The sequence below is a fragment of the Rousettus aegyptiacus genome, unplaced genomic scaffold (genome assembly GCF_014176215.1).
Source record: "Rousettus aegyptiacus isolate mRouAeg1 unplaced genomic scaffold, mRouAeg1.p scaffold_m13_p_12, whole genome shotgun sequence".
In the NCBI taxonomy this organism is placed as follows: Eukaryota; Metazoa; Chordata; class Mammalia; order Chiroptera; family Pteropodidae; genus Rousettus; species Rousettus aegyptiacus.
The window spans coordinates 52,826,635-52,846,804 of record NW_023416287.1 but is presented as its reverse complement, the minus strand read 5'-3'; the positions used below and the strand labels follow the sequence as shown (position 1 = coordinate 52,846,804).

At 36.6% G+C, this 20,170-nt stretch overlaps 1 protein-coding gene across 23 annotated transcripts in view; it reads right to left on the bottom strand.

The window, feature by feature from the left end:
• Positions 1–20,170, bottom strand: part of DLGAP1 (DLG associated protein 1) — a 782,830-nt gene that overhangs the window by 241,019 nt on the left and 521,641 nt on the right. Inside the window, exon 2 of one of the 23 annotated variants that reach the window (XM_016157137.2) lies at positions 357–470. The exons of the other annotated variants lie outside the window; for them this stretch is intronic. Coding sequence (XP_016012623.1) covers positions 357–470 — 114 coding nt within the window. The remainder of the gene's footprint in view (positions 1–356; positions 471–20,170) is intronic. 23 annotated transcript variants of the gene reach the window in all.

Genomic DNA, 20,170 nt, shown 5'->3' with positions numbered 1-20,170 from the left:
TTTTCTCGTCACTAATTTGCTGCCACTGGTGAGGAGGTTAGAATAATGAACACTTAAAATAATTATGAAGTGAAGCAGCATTTGCTGTCTCACTGTTTTGTGGCACCCTTACTGGCTATTGTTATCAGTTACTGCTTAAACACAAATGGATAGTTTGCGGGAAATCTGAAACTTACAGGAGAGCCATACCTTTCAAGGGTGGCTTTAGGTGCCTCCAGGCACTCCAGTGGTTTTTCAGCATTAATAAGTAGCCTTCCCCCTGGATTTCTGGTTCCTGCCTACCACTTTTCACAGAAATGGCTTCAACGTATTGGCCTTCTAAGCACTTTTAGTGAGCTCTCAGATTCCCTACTCACTCGGCTCCTTTGCATCTTCTTTGCAGCTGGGAGGACTGCTTTCCTGCTCCACACAGCTTTCAACTTGACAAATGCGACTTGGCATAAATGTCCCTGTAGCCTTTTTAGCTTGCTCTTCTCATAGCAAAAGCAGGAAAAAAGAGCAAGAATAGGAAAATTACAATAACGCAACGTGAAGATCTCAAGGCCTGATTGGTGTTTTCCAATCAGATTTCCCTGGCAACCGCCCTTTCTAACTCCCCTTGAAGCTCAAAGCTGGTATAAGTCTTAATTTGCTTTGGATTGCTTAAAAATTACCTATTAAAGACAAGAGTAGATACCTACCTCTTAAAATAGGGCATACGCCCTTTGCCACATCTCCTTTGAATACCATTTTAAATTCCTCTTTAATAGAACTTTGTAAACAGTGCTATGCAATGGTGATTCCTTTACTATGACCCTATAGAATTATTTTCACTCATGAACATTTGTAAGTATCTACAGGGTACTGAGCACCATAACAAGTGCTAGGTAAATACACCAAAAGGACATTATAAACATAGTCTCTGGTCTCAAAGGGGTTTACAAATTTTAAGTGGATTAGACAAATCTAGGAGATAAAGGAAGAAAAAGAGTAAAAACAATTTTAAAGCAAGACAAGCTGAGTTGAGCATTAAATTTCAGTACCTCCTTAATACACAATTACCTGTTGGGTTTGTAGTTTGTTCTTATAAGTCCTCTTCCCCAGTGGTAAACTGTTCCTTAGAAGTTGAACATATGTGTGTGAAGTGCATGCACGTCATTGAGAAATGGCACCGTAGGGGAAATGCAGAGGGGCAAGATCTGTGACCCTCAAAGGAGGGGAGGCATCCATGAGCCTTTGCAGCCTGGAAGAAAATGTTACTGAGGTGATGGCTAATGTCAAAGGGGGCACTATCTGTTATGAATGCAGTTATGATTCTATATCAAGAAGTAGCAATGAATATGCTACACTCCAGTATAATTTGGGGTCAGGGGAGGAAAATTTAACTTTATCCATTGTCCACCTTGTATTTTGACTGTAGTTAACATCTGTGGGTTTTGCTACCCTGCTCTCAGTTCTGATTCTGGCATTCATATCCTTGTGATTTTGCTTTGTGGAAACTTTCCCTGCCCCCTCTAGCTCCCGTGTTTCAAGAGTAACAGAGGAGTTGGTCTCAGCCAATCTGCACAGTACATTCACCAGCTCCACTGCTCAGCTCAGGGCAGAGCATGTGATCATAGCCTGTTCAATCAGCAAGTGCCTCTGAATCTTGGAATTCTGGGACAAAGATATTTCTGCTCATTCAGTACATCAAAAAGGAAGAAATTAGTCTTAGGACTTGCTGGTAGCCATTTTATAATCCGTAATACACAAATGTTATCTCACATGATACAGAAACACTATGTTATTAATCCCATTGCAAAGATGAAAACATTGAGACTTAGTGCTACTAAATAACTTACACTAAATTTTACAGCTAGTAAATCATAGTCAGAATTGAAAGCCAGGTTTGTCTTGCTCAAATTTCTGTGTTCTTTTCATCATACCATGTTGCTATCTATAATTTTCAAAACTTAGTAACAATAATTTTCCATTAAACATTAAATGAGAATTAAGTTGCTGGGAAATATAGTGCTATAACATTTTGACACATGTAATAAGTAGTGAGGTCTGGATGTTCAGAAGAACCAAAAGACTTTTAAAAAGTAATGTCCACAGAACACACAATTTTAGTGAAATATAAGGAAGAGAACAAACATCCTTAAAGATTGCAAGATAAAAACAACACAGGTTTAAGTCTAAGGTAAATATATTTATTTCTGAATATATGATGAATAAGCTAATTTAAAGCCCTTTCTTAGTTTTGAATGCAACTGTTCACTTTTAACATGTCTTTCTGGCATATTGGAGGCTATCTGTTGGCTTGCAATGGCTAGCCAAACCATTGTTATTTTTCCATTATTGTCGTAGTCACTAGTGTGGTGATATCTGTCTACCACATCCCCTGCAATCTGTATCTTTAATTCAAAAATTGAATTTCCTGAGGCAAACTAGAATTCTGTGTCTGGTGTTTGGGAGCAGATATGTGAGTAGAGGGTTAGTAATCTTCCTTCTGGGGTCAACAGAAGTGCGGATGCAGAAATATTCATAGAACTAAACTTCAGTGTTGGCTAAAATCTTATAAATCTCTCAGCATGTCTGCAACTCTACCACTTGTCAAATTGTTATGAGTATGGACCTTTTCCCTTAAATCTTGAAGTCTGATAACCTTATTATGAGCAAATGGTATAGCTCTTTTGGAGTCTATGAAATATGAAGTCAGTCATCTCCAGTATTAATACTTAATTAAAAAATTATGTACATTGAAATAATTTTCAGCAAATGTTTCCCTTTAGTTTCTCTAGCATTGATTTTGGGATACTAACTTTCTCAAATGAGGCTATAAATTATTACTATAAATTAAGTGAATTATTAACTTTCGCCATCTATAAAGAAAAAAAACAAACAATGTTTAAGAAGAGATACAACTCAAAATTTACTGCTTTGTATCATTATTATCTGATTACTATTCCACCCCAGTGCTATTTGAGCTTTTTATTCCAAGTGACATTTACAACATCTAAAAGTACGCTGCATTCAATGGGCCAAAATAGAATCTTTCTTTCATGAATCCCACTCATTCTAATTTAATGAAACCATCTTCTTTCAAATAACGTAAATCTAGTTCTTGATACCTAGGCTGACGGAATACTATTTCGGTGTCCTTACACACATGTGTAATATAAAATTCTACTTTAATGATCACCATATGGAGAAGTCACGTCTTGAGGATTTGTACTTTAAGCCTGTATTCCAACCCACTTCCTCTAGGCAGCATGATATCTAGAACTAACAGGAGTTGTCACACAAAACAGGTACACAGTGTGATATATTAAACAGCTATCTTGAATCAGTATTACCAAAGTAGCTCAAGATCCACTGAAAGGAAGTGTTTTAACTGGAGTATTCATTGTAGGGTTCGAAGGAAGTTTTCTTAGAACAAATTTTATTATGATATTCTCTTCCTTCAACTACTGGTTAAGTTGCTGTTTTGTGACTTTCCAAAATACTTTAAGAGCATTCCTTCATTTATTTAATGAACATATTATTACGAAGTAGGTGCTGCTTTAGATACTAAGGATATAGCAATGTATAAACAAACAAAAATCTGCCTTCCTGGGGAAGGATGAAGACAGACATTAGTAAAATGTATGTTGGATGGTGATATGAGCCACTGAGAAATAGAAAGCAGGGGATGGGGGACAGAGTGTGTATGTACAGGAGGGAAGCTATGGATAGATACGGAAGGTTAGAGAGCATGGTCATTGAAGTCCTCATTGAGAAGGTGACCTCTGAATAAAGATCAAATGGGGGAGGGAGTTAGCTCTGAGATCTGTAGGAATAGTGCTTGAGGTAGAAAGAAGAGAGGATGAGACATGCCAGCAATATTGACAATCAGAGGCCAGGGGGTGAAGTGGAGTGAGAGAAGACAGAAAGTGAACACAGAGTGATGATGGGCAGGTATGGGGTCCAGATCACATGGGCTTTGCAGGCTCTTGTGAGACCTGTGGCTTTCATTCAGACTAGAGCTGAAGGTGAGGAGTGGTGATAGCATTGGAAGATGGTAGAAGATAGGGCCAATAGGTTTCTTAATGATGATTTGAATGTGAGGATTGAGAGGAAGAATGGAGTCAAGGATAACTTCAATGTTTCTGACATGATAAACTGGAAGGATTAAATTTCCATTAGCTGAGATGAGGCCTCAAGGAGGCATGGATTAGGGGACAAAGATTAAAAATTCAGTTTGGGACATATTAAATTTGAGATGCTCATGAGACATCTAAGTAGAAAGGTTGAAAAGGGACCTGGATATACAAGTCTTGGGGTTCAGGCCATCTGGGCTGGAAAAAGAAATGTGGGCATTCACATGGCATTTAAAGCTCTGAGAATGAATGAGATGATCTAAGAAATGAGTGTTTGTAGAAGAGAGAAGTGGCCCAGGAGCAGAGCCCACTTGGCATAGATCCAGCCTCGGAAGATGGGGAGCTAAGAAGGAACAAGCTACCAGTCTGAGAAGGATCAACAAAGTGTGTTGCCCTGGAAGCTGAGTGAGTAAAGTTTTCCAAGGAAGAATAAGTAATAAACTGTCACATTGATTTTTCCCAGGCCTTATTCTCACTGGGGCACTAAATCAGCAACATTGATTTTAACCCTTAGTCATTAGCTGCTTTACCTAAGGGTTCTGCTGTTCATTAATTAGCTTTATCTTCCCAGTAAGTCGCACACTTCTTGAGAGCAAGGCTTTTGTTTTCGTTTTATCCTCTCTGTAGAACCATAGCTTTTAAATAATTTTTGACTACGTTTCACAGTAAGAAATACATCTTTGGAAACCAGTATATGCACAAATGCAACTGAAAGAGAGAAAGACTTAACGTATATGTTTGCCATGCACTCTATCTTATTTCTTATTTTTTCTATTGTATTCTGTTTAATTAAAAATATTGTTTGTGACCCACTGAATTGATTTCACTAACCACTAATTTGTTGCGACCATTGGTTTGAAAAGCACTGATTTTAGAACATCCAATGTAAAGCCCCATCACATTCATTATTAATCAGACAACATTATTCATCTTCGTTTCCCCCAAGGAAACTTCTGTCAAGCAAAAGCTTAATATGTGCTTGTTATTGAATGAATAGCTTTGAGACTCTAAAGTAATACTTCTTTAATTGAGTTACCTTTACTTTTATTGATTGCATTTGTGTAGAAGAATATTCTTAAAGTTCTCTATCTTCAGGATGAGGACAGATGACAGAGTCTTTTTAATAACTCTGGCCAGAACACTGGTCAAAACTGGAAATGCCACCCAGATAAAATGGGTGTACCAGTTGGGTTAGCACCAAGAGATTGAATGTGTTGACATGTTTTTATATATCAGTCTATGGGAGCGGGGTTCGAAATATTTTTTAAAACTAAACTAATTCATTAAATAATTTTTAAAAAGGCTTTCATTCACCTTTGAACAATTATGTCTGTCTTTCTATTCTAATTGATAATATAGTAGATGTCAATACAAAACAGCTATCACTTAGGAATAGGGGGAACACACATTAAATATCTAGCACCAAAATAGATAGACCTGGGACAAAAATCACTAGTAATGGCATATTTTAGAATTTTGAATTGTTCGTTTATGGAAATGACATATAATTAAACCTAGAATTTCACTTAACAAATCTTTATAGCATAGGGAATATAGTCAAAAATATTGTAATAACTATTTATAGTGCCAGGTGGGTACTAGACTCATTGGGGGAATTGCTTTGTAAATTATATAAATGTCTAACCACTATGCTGTACATCTGAAACCAGTATAAAATAATGCTGAATGTCAACTAATTGAAAAAAATAAATTTTTAAAACAAGAACTTGGCACATAGTAAATCCTTAATAAATGTCAGGAAATGTTTAAACCCTCCTCTACTCAGTACACCTACAAAGGTGGCACAGAAGAAAGTAGAATATTTTTCCACCCTGTAAGTTTTCACTTACAAGGAAGGAGAATGGTGCAGTGATTTTGGAATCAAGTGAATCTGGGTCCAAATCTGAATCCATTACTTACTAGACAGGTGATTTTGGCCCAGTTACTTTAAAATCTTTTAACTTAGTGTTCTCAAACGTCAAATGAGGATAGTAACGCATACTTTAGGGACTTACTATATGGATAAAGATGATATTGAAGTATATATATGTATACATAAGCATATATAAAAACTTGTTTTTACATAAAAACTTGTTTTTTGAAATACAGATGATATTTTCATGTAGAAATCATGTCATAAGTGATGGTTAAATTTTCATGTGGGGCAAACTCCTACAGCTTATTTAATCCAGTAGGGCCGAACCATAATGCATTATGCAGTTATTCCAAGTCTCTTTCAGCCTGGGGGTGGGAGGGTTTGGGGTGAGGAAGATCAGTGCACTTGGGGGAATCTCCAGAGGTCTGAGTGTTAAGGGATGATGGGTTAGTAAGGGTTCTTAGAGCAGAACAGAAAGAAAGAAAACAGAGATTTGTTTTAAAGAATTGGCTCACATGATTGTGGGGGGTGGCAAGTGTGAAACCTGTAGGGCAGGCTGGTATGTTGGAAACTCAGGAAGGAGCTGAAGCTGGAAAAATTCTTGAGGCAGAATTTATTTTGCTCAGGGAAGCCTAACCTTTGCTTTTAGGCCTTTCAACTGCTTGGATAAGGCCCGCCCACATTATCGAGGGTAATCTTTATTTAGAGTCAACTGATTGTAGATATTAACCATATGTACAAAATCCCTTCATATTAACACCTAGGTTAGTATTTAATTAAATAATTGAGTACCCTAGCCTAGCCAGGTGTCCATACAGAACTGATCACTGAAGATGGGAACTCAAGTCGTAGCTTCTGGGGTAATGAGTATGAGACTCCAGGGGCAGAAAGAGACACTGCAGCTTTTATTGATAAAAAGGTTCTCTCCAATATGAGCTGTATGTGTTTCATTCATTCTTCTAAGGAGTTAGTTTGGGTCAAAGACCTAAGTATAAATCCCACAGAAAGCCCCCAAAGTTCATTAAAGAAGAGCGAGCCTCTGCTGTGCTGGCTTTGTACCCAGTGCCTAACAGAGTGCTTGGCACATCATTTAATTGATATGTTTTTAAGAGCAATGGAGTCAGTAATGAAATTTTTGTTTCTGTTGACAGGAAAATTTACAGTCACTTCAAACATCATACCACATGAAATAAATAGGAATTTCAGAAGCCCATCATTTATTTTAGCCTTTCTACATTCTATTTTCCTTCCTTCCTTCCTTCCTTCCTTCCTTCCTTCCTTCCTTCCTTCCTTCCTTCCTTCCTTCCTTCCTTTATTTCGGCAAGGCAACCTTTGGTTGACCTCATAGGTTGCAAGGACCTTGTCAGCTTATGATCCCTTATTTTTTTATTTTTTACGCCTACAGCACCTGGTCTTTCTTGGTGGTCTCTCATCCAAGTACTAACCAGGCACAACCCTGCTTAGCTTCTGAGATCGGATGGGATTGGGCTTGCTCAGGGTAGCCTGGGCGTAGACATCTACATTCTAAAAGACCAAGGATTCCATAATGGCCTGCCTTAATAAAACAAATACAGAGCTAACCTGAAAAACGTATTTACTCTAACAATCAGCACATATAATAAGGTAACACTTATTATATTATTTTAAAACAAATTATTTACAAATGTGTCTTGCCTGCCAGTCTGTAAGCCAGTTGAGAGGAGGGATCATGCCATTCATCTGGCCGAGACTATGTCTTATTCATGCCTATATTCCACGTTCCAAGGAAAAGATCAAATCGAATAAACAATAAGATAAAATAAAATAAAACTGCTCATCAAATGTTTTATTACATTGCCTGAGTTATGGGAAGGTTTAGTCTTGGATTTTCCTTCACTAATGGCAGGGAAGAAACATGGCATCTGATGTGGGCAAGTCAGAGGGAACTCAGCAGTACATGTCAGGAGAGGTTCCTGTGCATGAAGGAGCAGGTGGGGGATGTAGAATCATGGTAGTGGGTTTGGGGAGTGGATGGAAAACCAGCTTCCAGAAGACAGGCTGTAGTGGCCTCCAGGGAACAGCAGTTGGGGTTCCTGTATAGATCTTATGGGAACCACAACCACATCCCACAGCTGGGTCAATGGAACTCTACGAGGCCCAGGGAGCCCATTCCTACACCATGGCAGGGCCAGGTAAGCAGAATGCTAAAATTGTTATCTCACCCAGTGGATTTAAGGCACATTTTATGGATCACTCATCCTAGAAAGGCCCTATGAAAGAGGGTTCCAAGATAGTAGACACTGGGAAATGCTCTCTATATTGTAATACTCCCTTAGAGAGTTGCCATCTAAAGATTCCAGGATGTCTGCCAGGAAGAAAATCTGAGTATATCATGAGTTTATCAAATTCAGTTCCTTTTCTTCACAGTAACATCTATTCACATTACGCTTTGGTAAATGTCGACTCCTCATTTACAAATGAAGAAACTGACATCCAGAATGTAACTTATAGTTAATATGGTTAATAAGGAGCAGAACTGGACTAATTCAAATCTCTTCTCTCCTGGACCTGTGTGCTTTCAGCTTCATCATACTGCAACTATCCAATGAAAAATAATTAATCTATATAAATACTTTTCAACAGTTTGTAAAAGTGTTTTGATCTCTCTGTATGGACAAAAATGGAAGCTGGCTTCTATGCGTAGAAAGGAAGAAGCATAACAAAACCGGTCTCTGGGAACTTCTTTTTCTCATACATACATGAACATATATGCACACTCCATATTCAGTGATCATGTTTTTCCTATTACAGATGTTGTGCACTATCCATGGAAAGTAACTATACAATTATATTTCATTTTAGAAAGACTTTTTTTGACCTTTTTTTTGTCTTTCTTTACCCTTTTAGTAATGAGTCAAACTGACCTGATTAGGGTTCTTCAAATATTGATACTTCCTAGTAACAAGACTGGCTCTCCGCAAGTCATACACACCTCACTACAGCTGGACGAGTGGGCACTTAACCTCCTACTCAAGTTTGTAATGGTTTGTGCTGAGTAAAAAATTCTGAATTAATAGGAAAGGATTAAATTAAACTCAGTTCTGCTATCCTATTATTTTCTTTTTCCCTGAGACAGATTTGGACAACGTCCAGAACAAAACAAAACAAAACAAATTGTTTTGTGTCAGAATGGCCAGAGGAAACTTCTTTTCAGTGGAGCATAGTTCTTAAATTGGAAAAAAAAAACAAACATTTAAGTGGCTTCCTAATTTCTACTCAAAGAAGTCAAGTGTCCCAAGAATACTAGAAGAAGTCTGGAACATAGAGCATATATTCTGGGGGTGGCTAGGCCACTTGGGGTAGCAGGAGGTTAAAAGGGGGGAACATCTTAGTAGCCCCCCAACCTCTGAGGCAGAGAGGGTGAGACTAACTTTCTCTACTGTACACCCATCAATTTGGCAACTGAGATGCCTTCTCTTCTTCTGTCCATGGTGTTTTTGTGTGTAAATTTTGACCTTATTTCAATTGTAATAAATATAAAGCATAGAGGCAAGAGAAACTCGGAAGTGATTTTCTTATCTGGGTTTGTTTTTTTTGGGAGATGGCTTTCTAAATGAGAATTGCGTAAGAAACAATCGATTTTTTCTTCCCCGTTTTATAAGAGGCATAATTTTCTTGAATTTTCTATGAATGAAGAAATACATTTATTTGCTTTGTTTTGGCTTATAAAACACCTTTGCTTTTATTATTATGCAGAAACCAAAAAAAGATATAAAAATTGTGTCCAGGAGGCATTTGGGTATCATGAAATAGTTAAATCAGAAGTTTCTAGCACATGTGATCAATAAAAGTCTAGGGAAAGTGAGGTATCTGACCTGATTACTTTTGAAGCATTATCATAGGCTACACCAGGAGAATTCAATTCAGATACATTTTAATATTTTTATTAAAGAACTTGAGTATGTAGATTTACAAAAGATAGAGTACCTCAATGTAAAAATTCTATGATTGCATTCATTAACAATGAAAAATTTACAATTTATTTATAAAGAGATTGACGATATAAAGAAAACATTGAAAGGCTAAATATATAAAATAATATCTGCAATTTATTCATCTGATAAGTAGATATAAAGATTTATATACTAGGTGCTTCATTACAACATTCTTTGTAAAAACTAAAACTGTGATACTGAAAATGTTCCTCCATGTATATTGTTACTATGCTAGTTCCTCCATATGTGATGAAAAATATAGTACAATGTGGTCTTCACGAAGGCAGGATTTTGTTTTGTTCAATTCTGCATTTTCAGTGTCTGGAAGTGTGCACATGAGTATTAAACATTTTGCTAACTGAATGAACACTCCTATCTAATGAAGCATTTCATGGCAATTAAAAAGAATGAGGTGGATCTACATGTACTGATATGGAAAGGAGACTAATATCTACTATAAGCAAAAGGGCCAAGTGCTTAACAGTATTTACAATGATACCAATTAATTAAAAATTAAAATGTGCTCATGTACATATATATGCACACAGATATGCATATTTGTGTATAAATGTATGCGTAAAGTATCAGAAGAAAATGTTAAAATGATAATGGTTATCTTTAGGAAGTAGGGATGGGGAGACTGGGCAGAAGGGAGCTTTTACTTTTAACTCTATGCCATTGTGTACTATTTGTATTTTTTTCAGAATTAAGATATAAATTTTATTTAAAAATGCGTTCTGTGGAGAAACCACAACCCCATTTTTATTAAAGAAGATGAAATCTGTGGTGACACCACAAATCTACAGCCTTATCCAGAGACTACTCCATCACTTGCAAAAAAACCCAAAACACATAAAACAAAAAACAAACAAACAAACCTAAGGAGGAAGTTATAACTGGAAATAAATGAATGTTGGGTAGAGGAATTAGAAATGAGAATCTTTCTTATGTATATTCTGTTTTTCTATTTTTTCAGCTTGGTCTAGAATTTTACATTCAAAGTTAAGAAAATTTACATGAAACTGAATGCAAAACCCCATATGTTCTGTGTCAGTTGGCACCACTTATTTTCAATGAGATAAAATAACTTATTTAAATTTCGAATTTTCCCATTGGGTTTAGACAGTTCAGCTGTTTATCCAGCAGCACTCTGTTTAAAAATAGATGAGATGACATTTGTGATACTTTAAAAAAATATCCTTTGGAGAAAGAAGCAGAACTCTAATGCCACATTTATCGTTTATATTATGTAAAAAAGACAAGTTTTATGTTATGAGGACTTTACAGAAATTATTCTCCTTTTAATATATAGTCTATAGCTCTTTTGGAACCAATCACAATCATTGGATGTGTAACGACATCCATCTGAGTTTTACTTTTTGGTAATTGTAAGTACATTAATGGAAACTTAAACATGATTGGAAAGAATTTTTAATAATTGCATATGGAGATATTTTTCTTCTTTCATCCTTCTAATTATGTACTTTCCCCCATGATTCTTTTGTCAACTATTTATTGAGTGTCTGCTATGTGGCAGGCACTGTGGTTACAAAAATAAATATGAAAATGATTTTGAGCATATTTTACCTGACTTTTTGGCTTATTTAATAATGTTTATGCCAATCTGCCAAAAATAAGTGGTTAATATTAGCCTTAAACCTGCTATCATATGATTCCACAGAGTCCAGGGTAAGAATTAAAATAGGTTGAGCTGAAAGTATACTGTCATCCAAAATTTCAGACTGAGTAGATATATAGGAGAACTATAGTCAATTAAAGTATGAAATATTAAAATCAGTGTTCCAATCTTGGTAGTGTTGCTGATGGCAAAGGATAATGATACCAGGAGGAAATGAAACCAAATGCATTACTTTCTCACACAGAAAAATGCACCTATCTTAGAATCCTACTGATTTTATTTATTAAAAAAGCACACTTCAGAAGGAAATTGCATTTATTGACTAATATGAAAGAGGAAATCAAGTCCGTGTAAGGGCAAAGGTGTATGTCATTACCATGCAACATTTTTATCCTCAGTTTTTTAGATATTTTCTCTGAGTACTCGTAAAAAATTAGATTAGATTAGATTAGATTCTCTTTCTTCTTTCATTAGGCATTCTCCTGACCTTGAATGCTGTCACGTAGATTGCAGGTGAATGGCATTTGCCTCATAAGGAGTCATACTTTTCACCCCTCCCATTATGTGACTTGAATACTTGGCTTGCTCCATTTTGAGCTTGCCACCTGCTCCTGTTCCAAGGTAGCCTGCTGACCTGAAGTCATTGTAGTGGGTGGTCAGGTTAAGAGGAAGAAAGGGTTCTCAGCTACCCATTCTTCTGGCTCCTCTTGGAATCTGCCTCTCAGAGGTAACCTAAGTAGCTCCCCCACTGGACACATTGTTTGTCACTACTATACTTTCCTTTTCTTGGATTCTGTAAATGCTTATAATGGTCTGGGCCCAGGAGCAGGGGGTTTGTGTTTTCTTTTGACTAGTATGGTATAGTTCTGAGCACCCCACGGCTTCTGTAAAAGTGATAAATACAAATGATGAACAATAAAGTAGGCTCTCCAAGCCCTGGGGCTGGTTACAGGAGAACTTAGAATGAGGGAAAAAATAATTCCATTTCTAACACAAAGGCAAGATTTAGCCTTTCATTAGATCCAACTGCTACAGGTAAAAAAGTATGTAATAAAATGGCAAAGGGATTTTGTGGAGGGCTCACGCGTGTGGACTAGGCTTTCAAGATGTGTTTCTCATCTTTACAATTGTGGTTTCATAATGTAATAGGATTCGAAATCCAAACCTACGTTTTCTTTCATTTCCTTTTATATTTAAACCATCATGATCATGAATTAGCTGTCCCTCCTCAATTATGTAAAAGTGCTTATTTCTTTTCTATAAAAATGAAGCATTTAGATATACGGTGATATTTAAAAACATTTCCTCTCATGACTCCTTTCAGTTCTATTTGTATGTGATTTTCGACTCAGGTGTGCATACATTGATTTTGTCAATAATGGACATTATTAATCTTATACTTCATAAAATGTATCATCTTTATAAAAAATTTTCAAAAATACCCAAAATTTAAAAATTTTAGAGATAATTTATAGTTAAGAAAGCAAAATAGCCCAGATTATCCAAGTCATGTGCTGTGATGAATAAAATAAACTTTTTTCTCTCTCCAAATTTTATGGCAGTTTGGAAAAAAGACAATTTTTTAAAACCGGTACATTGATGTAATTTCTTAGAGATTTAAATATAATGAAGATTGGGATGGAGCCACAAAATTAAAACAATGGGAGGAGAGAGAGAGAAGACGGAAATTGTGTTAGAATAATATCCAACCATCTGTGGTAAGAAAGATTCAGTGAGTGGGTAAGAGAATTGAGTTTTTCTGGTGTTTCAGTCCAACAAAATTATTCTCCTATCACAAGCACAGGACTTGATTTCAGAGTAATAAAAGTGGGCAAATGCTACTTGAGATAAGGAAATACTAAAATGCCAGTTGCTTGTTTTTTAAGGCACTATATATATATTTTTAGCCATTTATCAATTTTAATCACACTGATTAGGGTCTTTCAATTGTTAAGAAATATTCTATTGTGTGGTTTATAAACAAATGTGACTAGAAATTCTCAATAGTTGTAAAGTACAGTAACTGGGCACACTTGGTACACATATTAGTATGGTCTGTAATGGCTGGCCTTGCACACCCAGGAAGTGATCAAATAGTACATGTTTGCTATATGAGGGAAATGTACGATTTCACTTTTCTCCACAATTACCCTGTTCGGTAGTGAGAAGCAACTTTTTCTGTTCACAGTAATGCATGAACTCTTAGAGCCAGGTTGTTAACTATGTAATTCTAAATTTGCCAAATACTTCAAATGGATGTGGAATAAAGATAAAATCATTTATAACATGTTGCTGAGATTTGGATTTCCTAAGTAAGCCTTTAAGTTGCTTGCTTATTGTGGGAAGATGCTATTGATATTTAATCACTTGATAATTTATTAGTGATATTTTCAATTTGTGTAAGATAATTTTATTCCAAATGTGAATGTGATGTGTCTTACTCTCTATTTTTGTAATAAAATAATATTAGTAGCATCCATTTATAATTACACTGAAAATGACAAATGTATCTTTTTTTAAAAAAATATGAAGCTTAGATGATTTTCCCTGACATGTGCAATACATTAGATAAAAAGAGCCTGTACTTTATTATACTTGAAAATAAATCAGTGTGCATTTAACATAGCATTTTGTTATTCTCCTTGTCTTTTTCCATCCCTTTCCTTTTTAGTATGTGTATGTTTTTTAATCTGAAATGAAAAAGGGCAAAGGGATTAAGAAGTACAAATGGATAGCTACAAAACAGACATGGAGATATAAAGTGTAACATAAGGAAAATAGTTAACAATGTTGTAATAAATATGTAAGGGGGAAGAGGGGTACTAGATTTAGTGGGGTGATCACTTTGTGAGTTATATAGCTCTCTAATCACTAAGCTGTACAACTGAAACTAATATATTATTGTATGCCAACTATAGTTAAAAAAAAACTCATTGAATTGTACAATGTAAATATAAGCAACTAATTGAATATTATGTTTCAATACAGCTGGGAAAAAATCATGTCATAAAAGAGATGGCAAATTAGATCTGGGAATGAAGAAAACGTGTTCTTAAATTCTAGCTCAGATATTGAGTTGTAGTTTGAACTAAGTAATATATGAGAAAGGAATTAATCCTTATTCCATGCATGAAACAGCTCTTTTTATATATATATTTTTTTACTTTTGGAAGAATAGAATAGAAGGCCTTCTTTTCTTTAGACAGTGACCTAGGATTCATGAACTTTATTATTTTCTTTATCTCATGATAACTTTGCCTGCAAAATACAATCAATGAATCAATTCATCCATCCATACATTCTCATTAATCAACTGCTTTCTCAATGCCAAGCACCATGGGAGTAGAAGACACAAGTATCAGTAGACTAGTATTTGCCCCTCAGGGATCTTTCTGTTCATTGGAGGGAGAGGTGAGATTAGTGGAGAGGGAGTAACAAGCCCTCGAATATGGTTACAATCAACTGTGGAAATTGCTAGAAAACACATACTAGACAGTGCAATTAGCATGGAGGTTGGTTCAAAGAGGTCACACTTGAATGATGGGCAAGACTTTGCCAGCTGGGATCAGGGAGAAGAAGAGGATATTGCAGGAGAGAAAATAGCATGTGTGGAGGCATGGCCATATGCAAAGGCACAATGTGTTCTGTAGGAAATACCAAATTACATACAATACGTGGAGAGTTCAACTGAAACAAACCACTTCAGTGCGAGGCCTCTCCCAGTACTGCTAGAAATAGATTAAGTTGAAGGCAGTCTCCTGCAAAGAGTATTAACTTAGTTTGAACATGACAGGACTTTTTTTAGAATTCCTTTTCTTGGATTGTCTTTTTCTATCAATAATATGGCACCGAAAGCAATAGAAAAGCACTCCTTTTGTTTCTGGGACACCAGTTGTTTTTTCTAAATCTGTTTCCTCTCTTCCTTAGCATGTTTGGTTGCCCAGGGAAATTCTAAACTGATCTCTTTCCTAAATAGGGTGTTCCACCATCTCCTCAGCCACCCTCCACTCTCGCATCCCACCCTCGACCACCATTTATCACCTCCCTTCTCTGCAAGACCTCACTTCTGTTAATGTCTAAAATCCCCACACATGGCTCGACCCTTTGAGCTTCTCCTTCTGCTCTTCCTCTAACACACGGCACTGTGATACCTCTAACCATGCATTTAGGCACACATTTAATACGTAGAGGGCTTCTCCATGCCACACGTCAGCCTTTGCCATATCCCCTTTCTTAGATTATCAGCTCATTTGGAGTCATTTTTTACTTCCCCAAATATTGCCACTGTATTAATTTCCTATGGCTGCTATATCAAATTATCACAAACTTAATGGCTTAAAAAACTCATATTAATTCTCTATAGTTATGGAAGCCAGAAGTTCAAAACTAGTTCCTTGAGTTGAAACCAAGTTATTGGCAGGGCTGAGCTCCCTCTGTAAGCTCTAAGGGAAAATTCATTTTCTTGTCTTTTCCACCTCCTAGAGCTGCTTTCCTTGCCTTACTGGTTCAAGACGCATTCTTCTATCTTCAAAACCAGCAGCAGAGACTCTTTAAATTTCTCTCTGCTCTCATGGCCTTCTCCTGTGATCATGTCTCCTCCTGCTTCCTTCTTTTAAGGACATTTGTGATTATGTTTAGTTCCTGTTCAGATAACTTTGGAAAATGTCTCTATCCCAAGATCCTTAACTTAGTCACATCTGCAAAAGTCACATTTGCTATAGAAGGCAAGAGGTACCATTTCCTGAGATTAGGATGCAGCCATATTTGGAGCCATTTTTCCACATACCAGAACCACTAACACTACCATTATGGTTAATTGAGTACCTGCTCTGTGCCCAGCATCATGTTATGAGTTAGGCACCATTGTTATCTCTGTTTTACAGATGAAGAAATTGAGGCACAGAAAGGTTAATTGACTTGGTCAAGGTCACACAGATAAATGGTAGAAAGAGGATTCAAAGGGAGGTGTGTCAACTCAAAAGCCTTTGCTCTTCATGCAACACTGTATTGTCTCTCACATTTTGAGACTATGTGTAACGTGTTGGTTGGGATCACTAGATCTCTAAAGACTATCATGGTCAACACAAAATGGAACATTTCCCAGGAACTATGCGCATCCCTTCTCTGGCTGTACTTTCAGATACTTCTTCCATAGAGAGCATTGCTAATTAAGTGGTTGGGTGTTAACGAGTAGCAATTTGCTTCCCTCATGAAAGACCAGTGGAAGCTCACTGAGTAGTCTGACATCAGGCTTGGGCTGACAAACAAATAAGGATTCACTGAGCTCGGGCGAAAACATCGTGGAAAGAGTAATCATAGAGCAGGATCAGGAAAAACACTGTGTTGAAAAGGACAACAAAAATGGAACAGAAATGTGAGTCCCAGCTACTTCCACTGTGGAGAGAGCAAAAAAGACAGAAAACTACCAGAGGCACTGGGGCAGATAAAGAAAGCTTGAGAATAAAGAATATAGTACAAAGAAAGGTACTTTTAGACTAACAATAAGCAAAAAATACACCTGGGGCAGATCACTGGAGGTCAGAAAGCAAATGAACAGGTAGGACCTGAAAAATCAAGGATTTTTTTTTATAATCCACTATCCATTTTTAAGATTAAAATTTTCTCTCATTCTAAGGAGGCAGTAGGCCATGTGGAGAACAGAAAGAGCTGGCCCCTGGAATCAGACAGAGGGACATATTCCTTGATGACATTGTCACTTACAGCAACTTGAGCCTCAGTTGTCTCATTTCTAAAATGGGAATAAGAACGAGATTAAAGAATTGATATGAACTGTGTTAGCACAGTACATTGTAGGAATGAGCAACCTAAAGAATCATTCATTGCATTCAGTTTCTGCAGTATCATCAGAACAAAAGGTAATAAAGCTTGTTGGGGAGTCCAAATATCTACTCATGAAATCAGATAGAATATACTTCATGCTGCATCATGGCCACAACTGTGAGTAAGAAACTGGATATCTACCTTCACAGAACTGATAGGTTAGTGAAATAGGCTATCCTATAAAAAAATAAAAGAAGCATGATAAAAAAATACTGGATGCTATGAGAATTATTCAGAAAGGGTATTGAACTCAAACTTGGCCGATCAGAAAGGGCTTCCTGGAGGAAGTGCTATTTCAAATGAGACAAGAAGGTTGAAAGGAGGTAAGTAGGGAAGAAAGGAGTTTGGAATGGATGGATAGAACAGACAAAAGAGAAAGCATCTTTTGCAAAGGTTCTGAGCAGGAGAACATGGCACCTATGAGAAAGTTAAAAGTAAATCAGTATGGCTGAAATGCAGATTGGACAGGAGTGTAAAGAAATGAGGCTGTGAAGGAGAAAGTTCCCTAGTTATGTCATACTCTGAAAATCATGTTAGGGAGTTTGGACTTTATCCTGAGGGTAAGGAGGAACCATCAAAGCGCTTAAAACCATAGAAGATTTAGTGACTCTATCTGTATTTTATCGTTTGGGCTACAATATACAGAATGAACAGGGGTATGGAAAAACCAGAGGCAAGAAGACTACTTGGAAGTATTTATAATAATCTAGCTGAGAAATCATAGAAATTTAACTAGGATAGTGGCAGAGGGAATGGAGAGAAGTAAACAGAAATCAAATTTATAGGACTTGGTGATTTTTCCACTCATTTAGTCATTAATCCAACAAACTTTTATAAGTTTACCTTGAAGGTAGAAGGGTGAGGTACAGGGGGAAAAAAATCATGGTTTTGATTCATGTTTCTGGGTTGAAAAAAATGGGTAAATGGTGCTGTTACAGGGATAGGAAACAGAGTAAGGAGGTTTGTGGGGAAAATACTGAGCACAGCTTTAGAGTTGATAGGTTTTGAGTAATGTCTTTATTTTTATAATGCAGATATCCTTGCGTCCTCCAGCCTGCGAGAATAAATGAGGTAACAGTAACAACAATAATCAAGTCTGGTGATATTTTAGTTATCTCTCATCTTTGCTCCTCCTCCACTTAATTCTGATTGTCCCCAAGAATGGGCTTCACGTGTATTTGGGAACAAATCTGTTTGCTGCCTTCTGCTCAGGCCTCCTTGCCAAGGTGCCAAAAACGTCTTATGATGGTGGGCCATCTGTAACAATACTGCTGTAACACTGTCCTCAGTTGATAGTTTCTCTGTGGTTGTTGCTAAGTGTGCATGCGTGTGTGTGTGTGTGTGTGTGTGTGTGTGTGCGCGTGCACGCATGCGTGAGGGGAAGATGGTGGCACTGCTTTCTCTAGATATTTTGCATTAATTAATTAATTAACACGGAGAGTTAACATGAGTCTGTAAATAACACATGACTTGCATTTGGCAACTTTGCATCTCATCTTGAAGCATGAGTGGGTTGACCACTGTAGAAAAAACGAATCATAAAAAGGATGCTGGTCAGACACCCTTGCACATTTGCACATTTACATCATCGGGTTGGTTTTAGGTAGCAATAATGGATAAAAACTCATGCTGGTATAAAAGCTTTTGTATTTTACAAATGACAGGAAATAAAAGATAACAACCTGATGGTTACAAAAATTTGTTTTCTAGTTAGTTTCTTCCAGCTTTAAAATGGTCAGTGTGATCCGTAGGTTCTGAACCAATGATACTGGGAGAAGGGAAATGGGGCAGCCAAGGATAGTCTGGAGCAAAGAGGGATAAGAGAGAAAGGAGGAAAAAAGGAAAAGGAAATGAACACATTACAAATCCAAAACAATCTACCATATTTGCTCTTCCAACAGAGTTCTACACACAGAGAGTAGCTGTAAAATTGAACAGATTTTAAAACCTTAAAGTATGAATAGGAACATATGTCTGTCTTAGTGTTCTTAAAAGTGAACTGCAATAGACTGAAAGGAAGCACTCCTAGTTTTATAGGGTTAAGAAATTAGAGGCGTTTCAAGAGAAATGCCCAAAATTTGTCAGTAGAACATGGATGATATTTAAGTGAAACTAAGTAGCTAAATACCTGATCTCAAACATCCTGTTTATAATTTTAGGAAAAACAAACACTTGAATAATTTAAAGGGGGAAGGTAACAAAAGTTCTTTCTTTTTGATAAAAGTCTGATTGTGATGTTTAAAGATTTCCACAAAACAAAAATATCTGGTGTCCACAGTCCATTTTCCACACATGAAAGAGATTGCAAAGATTAGACAATAGGAATAGGAGAAAGCTTCCTTTCCGCTTCTCCAAAATTTCCCACATACTTCGGCTGTTTTTGAATAGATGTTCTTAAAAACCTTTTGAGGTCACCTACTTTAAGAGAATAGAGTCTAATTTTCAGGTGACAGGGCAGCGAGCCCAGAAAACACAAATGTTACTCATATTTTTCATTTTTGTCATTCTTATAGAGAAATAAAAGATTATAATTTCCTCCCTATCTTGCTAAGCTTTTGCTAGTTTCAGGAATTTGTGCTCCTGACTAAAATAAAAATCCCCATGTTAAAGACTAAAAAGCTGTATTATAGTAAATATAGCCAAAGTAGCAATGAGTGTCTAAGAGAAGTCTAATAATTTTTAATCTCACGAACTCTAGTGGACAAACAAGTACATTTTCCCCGTGAACTGAAATCATTGC